The 12,053-nt window shown below is 38.8% G+C and overlaps 1 protein-coding gene across 2 annotated transcripts in view; it reads right to left on the bottom strand.

The window, feature by feature from the left end:
- Positions 1 to 2,928: 2,928 nt before the first annotated feature.
- The window catches only part of SNX6 (sorting nexin 6), a 54,026-nt gene continuing 44,901 nt past the window's right edge, over positions 2,929 to 12,053 (bottom strand). For both annotated transcript variants that reach the window (XM_048484915.1, XM_048484914.1), the window contains 5 exons: positions 11,476 to 11,515; positions 9,867 to 9,953; positions 8,736 to 8,895; positions 6,389 to 6,474; positions 2,929 to 3,633 (listed from right to left, as the gene is read on the bottom strand). In XM_048484915.1, the coding sequence (XP_048340872.1) occupies positions 3,580 to 3,633; positions 6,389 to 6,474; positions 8,736 to 8,895; positions 9,867 to 9,953; positions 11,476 to 11,515 (427 nt within the window). In that variant the 3' untranslated portion in view covers positions 2,929 to 3,579. The remainder of the gene's footprint in view (positions 3,634 to 6,388; positions 6,475 to 8,735; positions 8,896 to 9,866; positions 9,954 to 11,475; positions 11,516 to 12,053) is intronic.

Consider the following 12,053-nt stretch of genomic DNA (forward strand, 5'->3'; position numbering starts at 1 on the left):
ATTTCTCGCATGATGAGCACTCGCTGATTCACCTACTTTTGTCTGATAATTGTATTAATCCATGGTTCTCTGGATCGAAAAGAAAGATTGAATCACTTGGTATATCTCTCGACTCAGCTTTTCCCGCCATCTAGTTCAGAATCCTACAACTTGTTAAAACAAAAATTGTTGGAAAGTTTAATGGATTAATTTATTTAGGGGCTGCTATGAAAACTTGTTCACCCTTACATCTTTCAATACTCCTATATCAAAACAGGATGGCTCCCTATTTGTATTTTTTGACTAATCCAATGCAGAGAAGAGCCCTCACACTTGTTTCCTGCCAATGTTTTTCCCTCCGCTTTATTAAGTGGTAGATTTAACAACTTGGAAATGAGCGAAAGGGTATGCTCTTGTGGTGAACAACAAATTGAAACATTGGCACATCAACTGCTTTGCTGCCCTAAATCTGCTAATATCAGATCAAAATATTCCAACATTCTTTCTAGGATACCTAGTGAAATGGAAGAATCAAGTAGACTTCCTTTTCTTCTGGACAATTCTGACAATGAAACTTGTGAATTGGTTGCACAATTTTTACTGGAAGTGATGCACAATCAATAATTTATATTTTATCTTAAACCTTTGTATTTGTATACCTTTTATCTTAAACCTTTGTATTTGTATACCTTTTATCTCAGGTTTTTTATTGTGTTATGATTATTGTTATGCCAAATAAAGGCTTATTATTATTATATTATCAATTCCTTTCCTAATGATCCCCAGCATAGAGTTTGCTGGGGATAATTTGAAGATATTTGAAGCCTCTCTCTTCCTTATGTTCTACTGCATTTAAGCATCCAGCCATCAGCTCCCCACTACCACATTAGAAAACATTCAGCATGAACAAATAATGGTTAATATATTGTTTTTATAGTCAGAACTTTCATCCATAAGTTCAACCAGGGAAGGTAGAACAGAAGATAGCATAGGCTGTTACAAGTATGGGATCACAGTAGAAGGATCCCAAGTCCTAAAAACAAATGCAGTAAGGAATAAAGGAACTGGTGGAAAAAAATGCCAAAAATTAGACGTAGATCTGTATCCAAATGGAGAACTTTAGAAAACTGTCACAAAAGTAAATGATTTTGTTTTCATTTCCTCCTGTACATTTATTTTGTTTTCACTGTAGTGCTGCTGCTAGGAACCTTCGGGGACGGGGCGGTATAGAAACCTAAAGTATAAATAAAAAATAAATAAAAAATAAAAACCTGCCCATACCTTGTGCACAGGTGTCTTTAAGCAGAAATAAACCCCTCTTAAGTTCAACAAAGCATACTTCAGAACTATATGAATGGAACCTGTGTGTCTTACTTCTTGACTTGGACTGCTTTCAGTTGCTTCTTTCAGAAAATAAGCAATAAAAATTAGACATCTGTCCCTTCATCTGACTTCTCCCACAGCAGAAAAAAAAACACGAAGGACCTTAAGACACAATTGTGAAATGGTGGCTCTGGCTGTATTTGCTTTTACTATTTCTTAAATAATGTAGATCGCTTAGGACAGAATTCAGCAACTTCAGACCAACATTAAAATGAAGAAAACTGGATTAATCACAGTTCACATTTTCTCAAGTTTGGAATGGAGGTGTTCTGACACAAATGCATTCAGCATATATTACAGGTTTTTATATTTAAATTTGAAGAAAATTAAAGACAGTTCTTGGGATCCTTAGAAGCACAGTTTCTGGTCCAAAACCCATCACAACTACAACTGACAGAATCTGAACACTCTAGCAGCCCCATTCAAACTTGGAGGCACTGGGCTGTGGCGCCAATGCAGTGCTACCCCACCACCTCTAAAACAGGTTTTTTTTGGCAGCCCAGGGAGCAGGAAATGCCCTAAAAACTCCCCACCGTTGAAAAGCCCATAGGGCTGACAGAACATACACCACCAAAAGGCAGGCATAAATCCAAGAGCTGATGTGCCACGCGACCTCAATCCTGGAAGGGAGATGACTAAGGTCAGCTTTCCCCCCGGAAATGCCCCAGCTTGCCCTTCCCACACTTGTCATCTGAGTGGGATGCCAGCACTGCCCCACTGCAGCCAGAGCTTCCGGTTCTGCAATAGCAGAGCTGTGTGATGAGCAGCAACCGGCACGTCTCCCCCTCCGCTGGGGTAAGTGCCCCAGGAAGGGCAAATGCATCGGCACAAGGGCGCACTGGTTCCTCAAGCCCTTTTGCCCCTCCTTGGATGGGGCTCTAGCAGATACAATTTTTGCTAAATAGAAGTACAATGCAGAGAGGAGGGCTCGGTGGAATTTTTGTACCTGTCAATTTACCCAAGAAAAAGGTAGAGTAGCAAGATCTAGACCTGGCATCTGCATCTATAGTTCATTCTGAAACTTTAGTTTCAGTACAAAAAACCACTACGAATATGTCTTTTGTGCTTATTATACATATGGGCTGGCAAAGCTCACAACTGAGCATCATGTATTTGTTTAAAAAATGTGTTTAAAAATCAGCTTCCTTTCTACCTTGCAGCACTCAAGGGGGCTATCAATAGAAATAAAACATTGTTAAAATATATACAAGTTTAAAAAATCTCAGGCTGCCCACAAATAAAAGCTAAATTAGTCAAATGCAGTCCTAAATAAAGCCTTCTTCAGCTGCCTTCTGAAGATCGAAAGTGAAGAGGCTAGACACATCCTCCTGGGGAGGCTGTTCCATAATTGTGGGGCTGCCACCAAAAGGCCCTCTTCATGTGTGCCCACCGGATGAGTTTCTTTGATTGGTCAGGCAGTCAGGAAGACCTCTCCCTGGGATATTAATTCCCAGGCCTCTATATACACAGGATTCTAGATGAGGACATTTTATTAAAAGAATATGCACTGTTAAGTGGGAATTTACTAAACTTGAAAATGATAAACATAATGCAGTGACTGCAGGATTTTAGAAAAAATCACTTTTCACAGTTTATTTTACAATAATTGGGATTAGTCTACAAGTTAAGGCAAACATACTAATGCATTTGCTTTTCTTTTGAAGTTCCCATTATAAAGATTACATAAAGTTTGCTCCAAAATTTCTAGGAAATGTATGTTATTAAAAAAAAGGTTAAGATGCTTGATCACATAATGTGGAATAACCAAGACAATGCCTTTATAACAACAATATTCAAACACCTAGTGGCAATATTTAATTCATTTGGAACAATCTGTTTCAAATTATCAACTTCAGAAGTTACAAAAAGGTAGTAAAATAAGAGTGGCAGCAATATTTACTATTAGCCTTAACAAGAACATAATCATATTGGCTACTTTCACAAAAAAAAGACCAAGAATGTTTGGTTTTCTGAACAATAAGAACATACAGTGGTTAAATTAACATGTGTGAATATGTAGGTATAACAATTTTGCCATTGCTTTATATAGTCTGGAATTACTCAGGTGAGCTTATGCTTTATTCAGAAGAAAAAAAGAGGAGCTTGTTTATGTGTCCTTTGTCAACCGACTTCCTTCAAGTTTTAAATGCCAATTTATAGTCATGAAATTAAACTCCAGCAGAAGGCAGCCCTTTTAATGGGAGGATGAATCCTGGTTTATGTATCTCCATTTAACACTGCCAGACAGCTCTGCAACAGCTGTAAATTACCCTGTAGAAACAAGACAAGTGTTACTGCCTTTATTTAGTCTTGCACAGATGAAAATACAGTCTACTAAATTAAGATGAAAATCACTTACAATGTCTTCTCCTTAGCAACACAAAACATGCAAGTAATGCCATGAACAGCACAGGATTTCTAGAAAATCACACAGTCAGGGTGGACAAACCATTTCTTTTATTGAGTGAAATCCTGGTGGCTGCTACCTTGGAGGGTTACCTGTCCCAGAGGGCTTCACACTGTGCTTTGGTTTGGATGCAGTGCAGCCAGTGAAAAGTAGAGACCTGGCGGTGCCTGGCTTTGCCCTGTGCTGGTCTGGATGTGGTACAGTCAGTGAAGATGAGATTATTTGCCACAGACCTCCTTGCAAGTTGTATTATATGTGATACAGCAAGGTGAAACAACATTACTATTCTTCCTCCCTCCCTAGCTGCGCCACCATGCTCCTTACTGCTGGCCACACAGCACCTGGGCCAACAAGGAAAAGAATGGCAGTGCCAGACTTAGTCTTGTGCCATAGAGATGCCTGCAGGGAGAAGCACAACCATGGCAGCACTCTCCCTGCTCCTCTTTAGCCTTTCATTAAGTGAGGGGTGTGGCAGTAGAGAAGGCAGGATCTTCATCTAGGGATGTTTTGGCTTCTCAGTGTGTTCCTGCACAGAGCACACAAGAGTGCCCATATAAACTGAGTGTAGAAGCAACCAACTCATTTAGGAAATTTTAAAAAATGGATAAATCCTATAGTTTTTGTAAAACAAAAAATTGTGGCTATACTAAAAAAAGCACCTGCTGCTCTTTATGGTACTTTACATGTCTTTTGTTAGTTGAGAGGTAAGAAAAAATTAAATTACATTATAAAGTTGAAAATAAAACACATTTGTAGAATAGTGTTTCTGTTCAGAATCAGTCTCATATAGTCAGAAAAGGGCTAGCAAATATTTGAATCGAAAGTTAAACTTTATAACAGTAAAAACATTGACATTTTCAACAGTGTATTATCATCCCCACATATTACAGCATATTAACTGTAGTTCCACTTAAATATCAAAATATTCAATATGTCTACAGTTAGCACAGAAAATACCTCACACAGGAATCTTCTAATATTTATATTATACATCGAGTGATAAAGCCCGATCTCAAAAAGCATTTTACTAATTTCAAAACAAGTACATACTTCATTGGGCTGGGGGGGAGGGGGGGCATCAATGTTTTTCTTTTGGAAAAGCTGAATAATTTTTTTTGGGGGGGGGTAATTTTGGGCCTTCACATCTCTAAATAAAGTGATGCTACCAAGAGTGAATAGAAAACTGATGTCTCAGTTGCATCTGTGGAAGAGAGTGAAATTCTGCAACAGATGAGTAGACAATCATATCCATAACATATCATGCACAGCACTGTGATACACTAATGTTAATGTGTCAGTTTTCAGTGCAGCTGGAGGTTTTCTTAAATGTAAGGGAACAACATGCTATTTTGTCTTTACATAAATGTTTGCAATTGTTCGGACATAAGCCTATATTTGTTTTTTTTTCTCCTCTGTAATCGATTTTAGTTCAAGTATTTGTTGCTATTAGGAAATAAAGTTAACACAGCTCTCTTTGCATTTTGTGTATTATATACAAACCAAAATGTATATGCTAAGCCACACTATTTAGGGGCTCAGGAAAATTTCCAATTTAATTTTTTACTGAAAACCCATATCACCGGGTAGCGCACACATGAATTGCAGCCCCATCTCAGGGGGTGAGTCCCCCTGTGGAACCAGCACACCCCTGCACCAGCAGAAATGCCCGTTCCACCAGCACAAGAGGCAAATGCACCGGCAGAGGATGTAGTTACTCGAATAGGCCCCACCCAGAAGCAGTGTCTGTCAACCAGGCCTGTGGGTACAAAATGCTGCCAAGAGAGTTCAGGGGCAGGATAGAACAAACCATAGTTGGCCTCCAGACCTCATTCAGACCCCTTGTGCTAGAATAGATGCCAGCTGAGATACACAACAATTTTTGTGGCGTATTCTCTACTTCCCGTTCCATGGGGGATTCGCTCCACCCCCTTTGGATGGGGCTCCCTGTCTGTTTTGGAATTAGTGAAGTGCTGTTATTTATTTAGCTCATTTATAGTTCACTTTTCCAAATATATACAGTAAGTTTTTTTAATGCAAGCAAGCTATAGCATTAGATGATAATTCCTTGTAACCTATTCACATGTGAACAATGGACTACATACTGTAAGCTCACAATATGCTGTATGTTTGATAATGTACTACTGATTAGTTTGTTTTTCAATGTTATATGTTTTACTTAATATCTGATTACTACAAAAGTAGTTTATTTTCAACTTGTACTTTTTCCTATTTCTGGGATTGCAAAAGTTAAGAGATACACTAAGGTAGCATACAATGCATCTGACTGCATATCTCTCTCCTATACTGGGTGCATATGCTGCTTTAGGACCCGGGGGGGGGGGGGGGGAAGGCAGGGTATAAAAGAGGTATTTATACTTCTGAAGTACATAACTAGACCAAATAATACAATTTTATGTGCAAAACGTGTATGTAAAGTTATGGACTTTACACTGTAAGGCAATAAAATACATTTAGGTTTTTAAGTTTTGCATATATTTTAGATTTTCTTCAAAAATAGTGTTATTTCCCCATTTGTCTCAAAATTTCCAGAAATATGTACATCGTAATTTTATCCTCATTTTCAGATAAAAGTGATGAAACTACAAGGAGAATTACAACCTTAGCATGCTTCAGTTCCAATTCTGCCAGTTCAACTAGATTCTTCCGGAATGCAGCAACTCTTCTAGTTTTAAAGTCTATAAGTTCTGCAAGAAAATAAGAAGTTGAGAAGCAGATTCAAAGTTTAAACATCTACCTTTCATGTACAGTTCTATCTCAGGCAAAAAAAGTAAAAGTCAGTAGCATAAACCTACAACCCATGCAGTAGCATAAACCTACAAGTATTTTTGAATTTAAGGATATAATTCAAGCCATCAATATATCTAATTTTCAATTTGGCCAAACATGTGGATACTTATATTCAGGGACTGAAACCACCAGATAGATCTTTTTTACAAACTTGAAAAATGGCCCAGGTTTGCAGAAAAATCTGAAATGTTAAAAAAAAACCCAGAGATTTAAAACTCCCCCAAATAATAAAATCAGTTGGTGCTATCAGATGGGAGAGATGCTGACGCTTCACTTCCTGGCGCCTGCGTCTGTGGCTGGCAGGCGAAACGTCAGGAGAGAATGCTGCTAGAACACGGCCATACAGCCCGGAAACCACACAGCACCTAAGTGATTCCGGCCGTGAAAGCCTTCGACAATACAATAAAATCAGTACCTGTGAATTGAAACTAATGCCCTCTGTGACTATTGTTGGCAACCACAATAGTATAGCCAGCCTTCAAGGCTTAGTCTCTGCAGTAAAAGGTGGGGGTGGGCTTACCAGGGCTATTTTGACTTTGAAGGAGAAGTCATCAGGGCTGGCAGCAGCCTCTGAGCATAATGATACTATGTGACCTGCATGACACACTACTGATCAACAGCAGCCACCTCATGGAAGTCAGTGATGGGCCAGGATGTGTAAGCCCCAGGTACAACTCGCCACTCTGCCATGGAAGCTTACTAAATGATCTAGGGTCAGTTACACATTCTCAGCCTAACCTACTAAACAGGGTTGCTATGAGAATAAAATGGAAGAGAACAGAATGATGTAAAATGAATTGAGCACCAGTTGTGGAGAAGGGCACAGTATAAATATAGTAAATAAATATAGTTGGGGGGGGGGAGTTAAAAGTTAAGCTGGCTGGTGAGCGGGAAGTAGAGTAAGGAAAGGTAAAAATATTGGGGTGCCAGGAGCAGGTAAAGAGGAAATAGTACGGGGAGGAGTATACAGGGGAAAGTGAGGTGCCTCGTACAATTCCCTGAGGGTTCCCTGCCACACAACTGCCCCAGCCTAGCAAGCCTCCCTGTGCAACTGGATCAACCCAGCAGCCAGCACCGCACAACTGGGCCATAGTTTTCCTGGGTGGAGGCTAGTAGGATGAGGAAGAGCTGAAGGTGGAGGGCAGATAAAGTTAGGTTAGCTTATGGGTGAGAAGGGGAAAAAAGGAAACTGGAAAAGGGGAGATGCTAATGGGTTTTCAGGGAAGTTAAAGAGGAAACAATGGTGGAAGAGAAAAGGAGATGCCTTCATGCACATGCACAATGTTTACACAGTTACACATGTGCATTTTAACATAGAAATCAGCTTGAAATGCACTGAAATTTTTAAAATGGTGTGTATGTTTCTTTAAAATGAGAGGTAAGAAGGTGTGAAAGGGAGATGAGACAGCAAGGTGACTGGTTTTCACTGGAGAGTGACTGAAAAGTCTGTGCTGAATTGAGGGAGAGTCAGTCTGTGTTAAACTGAACTGAGAGAATGAGTATATCACTGAGAAGAGAGACAGCTGTCTGTGCTGGCAACCGATGAGGTCAGTCTAAGATAAACTGAATCAGAGTATGTACAGAACTTGAGAGAGAGAAAATATTATGTGCTGAAGAGGGAGAGGGAGACACAGTCTGTGCTGTACTGAGAGAGACTAGAAAAGGAGTCAAATTCTAATATAATCTCATGTATGTAGAGAGAGAATTGATATAAAGTGAGTCACCTCAGCAAAAGCACTTGCCTCAGTTATTTATTGTAAAAAAAAAATCCAAACATTTAAGCCAAAGAACATATATAAATAAATTTTTATTTTGTTAAATGTAACCTGGAATCCCACATTAGTAATTTCCTCAAGACCACGTAACCCTTTGAAACTGCTATACACACTACATCAGGAGAAAGTATAAGGGAGGGTTGGAATTAAATTTCTGGGGGCAGTGAAATATAGAGTGAGAAGGAAAGGAATAAACAAACATTATTTTGCACCTATCATATTTATTTGTAAAGAAATAAGAGTGAGTATTGCATGCACATTGCCTAGTTATTTTTCTGTGGGCTTACGTTTCTTTAAACAAAAATGCATATTAAAATATTTGTCTAAAAGGCAACAATAAGGAAATATGCCAGACTTTAAAGATACACCAAGTTCCCAAATACCTTGTTTTGCTGATTCAGATATTTTTTCAAATTTTTGACAACAAATCTGCTGAGTAGTTTCAGCTTGCAGGACATCTTTGTTTTTTGCTCTAGCTTTGTCCAGTGCCTTGTTAGCATTTTCATAATCTACTAATGACCTAGATCTTCTGTACAGAAGGTCCTGCAAAACATGTACCCCATACAACATCAACAGATATTCTTTATGGAAAATTTATCTTAAGCTAAACAAGTGAAAATTTTAATTTTTACTAAGCCAGACAAGCTTTCAATTGGTAACCTGTTTCCAGGACAAATTCATTTGCTTAGGAGTAACTGAACAGAAAGTTAAAGCATAACCAATCCTATTGTTCTCTTTTTCTAGAGTGATGGCTTGGACCCAGAGCAGCACAGCATTAATTCTTCATGCACAAAGGATTTTTGCCATTTTTTCCAGGCAGCAACCTAGTCACAAATTCCAAAACTTCCCACAGTGGTTCAGGGAGGGAGAATAGTTGTATTTGGAGAAGAAAAATAAGCAATGCAACTCCACCTGTTTGCCAGTGAAGTGAGGAGGGAGTGACAGGATTTAAGCCTTTTTAAAAAAAACCAAGTAGAACACTTTGGTCTTATGAGGAAGTATATTTAATATCATAATTGGTAGAGGCAAAACAATCGTGCATGCTGTTTTCAATTACTGGCTGAAATAATTACATGCAAATCAGGTAGTACACTGAAGATCAACAAAAGTTATTTCAGCATAAATTTGTATGAGTCAGAAGTCATTTCCTCAGATGCATAAAAGTGTACACCAACAGGCTTGGTTAAATACCCAGTGAGCTCTTGGCTCGCAAAAAGTGCATTCTGAAAAAAATTGTTAGTCTAAGTGCTACTCAACTCTTGTGCATTTTGCTTCAAGAGACTAAACAATGCTATCTCTCTGGAATTACCAAGGCTGAAACAGAAGGAATAAACGCCAGTTTTCACTATTTCTCAGAGGATCAAAAGTCATTCATCAATTACTGTAAGTATACTACAATATGGTATCTCCCTGGTGAATTAATAAAACCTTAAGAAGTTGGAATTATGTGTTTAGAAAAGTCACAAGTTACTTTTTCATAAACATAATTCTAAAAATAAATTGTAAATGTTTACCTTTGCAGCTTGAGATTCTCTTAAGTAATATTTTAGAAGATCTGAAAGTTTAAGGTCTTCATCAGCAGACACCCGTGCTTCTATTTTCTAGACCAAAAGAAACTGATTTCAGAAGCAACCAAGTAGTACCAAATTCATAAGAGAACAATCTGAACTATTTCACTAATCCCATATGTATGCATTCTATTTTCAATTAAATTTTAATACACTCGTAGTTCAGATCGATAAAATGCAGAGACATATGCGTTCTCGTGGGAAGTCGAGAATAGAAGACTTCCCAAAAGCTGCTTTTGAAATATAAGCGACCTTGAAGACGCCACTGAACTAAAATAGAGGCTGAAAGGTGAACATACTACATCATTGTGATGCTCTTGCTGTTGCTGTCAGAACTTCAGAGAAATCTACAAGCTTATCTAGATCAAGCAAAGTTTTGACAGTGCTGATGAGCTGGCCCTTAGATCATTCACAAAGCCACCTCTCTGCTTTGTTAGAGTTTTTTAAATGTACACATGCAGATTGAGACTGTGTCCCACAAGCCACAGATCCAACACAGCAGGAAGGAGACATAAATATTAAATCAGGAATGTGTACAAAAGGTGGCAAGTATCTCCCGTGCACTGAATCTTGGGTTCAGATTGTGCAGCTCACCATCACCACACATCCATGACGTCAGTGCCCCATTTGTTTGACTATTAATGAATGAGAATTCAGTGTGGAAAAGAAATGTAGAATATATTGTAGAATAAAATTAATAAAAAACCTGCCCAATGACCTTCTTTTGTTATGAAAATTTAAACCTTTAAACACACATCAGTTTCTGCCTCATACAAGGGCACAGCTGAAGCACTGCTCCAGTCAAGGTGGAAGTATCTCTGGGAGGTTCCACATGCCTGAACCTCTTCCAGTTTGCCTGTCTGGCTGGCTTTGGAACTGTAAAACCCATCAATTTCTGTTTAACAACGTGACAAAAAGGCAGGTTCAAATAAGTGAACATAAAGACTCAAAATGCTGATTTGAGGCTGCTCGTCACAGTTTAAACTGAATCAGAGTCTTATCACTATTCTCTTTGCAACCAAGAGATTCAGAACTGTATATGATCCATATACTTCATGTCTGCAAGTCAGCAGATCATCTGCAGAAGGGCAGCCTTGCAAGAACTCAAAACCAACAAAGCTTCAAGAGGCAACTGGTTGTGGTGGGTTTTCCGGGCTGTGTGGCAGTGGTCTGGTGGATCTTTTCCTCAGACCACAGCCACACAGATCCACCAGACCACGGCCACACAGCCCGGAAAACCCACCACAACTAGATGAATCCAGCCGTGAAAGCCTTCGACAATACATCTTCAAGAGGCAGTTTTTTAGGTTTATGCTGAATGCGAGATTGAGGTTGAACATGGAGACATGCCAGCAAGAATGAACCCAAAAGAGAAAAGGAGGGTTTTAAATTCTTGTTTTCATGCAACTGAAGAAACCGTTTTGTATACACCTATTATTAGAATCTCCAATTAACAATGTCATACTAAAGACACTAAGAGGTTTGCAGCAAAAATGATCATTTGATAACCATCACTGTGCAGATAAGGCATAGATAAGTCTTTCCTAATACGTACCCTTGTTTTGTCAAACAATTCTGACACTTTCAGAAAAAATCTGAAAAGGAAAAAGAGTTTCAGCAAATGGCTTAGTTAACTTCTACGCTAGCAGATTTATTTCTACTTCCAAGCAATCCAATATCAAATGATAATATTGTATACGTTCAGAAATACCCATAAATTTGTGTGTCCAGCAAAAGAAAAGATACTATGATATTTAGAAAGCCTTCTTCTTCAATGCTTCTAATAACTATTTTAATTTCCTTACGTGAGGAAAGCACACAATAAATACCTCGCTACAAATGCCTTCCCTGTCCATATTTACCATACCAAGAGCATACACCATATTTATGTTGCCAGCTCCCGCTTCCAGTGGCACATCTACCTTTCCAGTCTGAAAGCATGCACTGCACATATAACACCATGAACAAGTCCCCTGAGGCCTACGCAGAACATCAGGAGCAACTGCCATGCTTTGTGCCTCAGAGAACCCCACAGAAGTGAACACAGCGGAGGTTCCTGAAACAACGACCACAGAAAATGCTTTTAAGAAGCTTTTTTGGGAGAAATAAGGGAGTGCTGACAGAACAACAGTG

The sequence above is a fragment of the Sphaerodactylus townsendi genome, linkage group LG02, assembly GCF_021028975.2.
Source record: "Sphaerodactylus townsendi isolate TG3544 linkage group LG02, MPM_Stown_v2.3, whole genome shotgun sequence".
Classification (NCBI taxonomy): domain Eukaryota; kingdom Metazoa; phylum Chordata; class Lepidosauria; order Squamata; family Sphaerodactylidae; genus Sphaerodactylus; species Sphaerodactylus townsendi.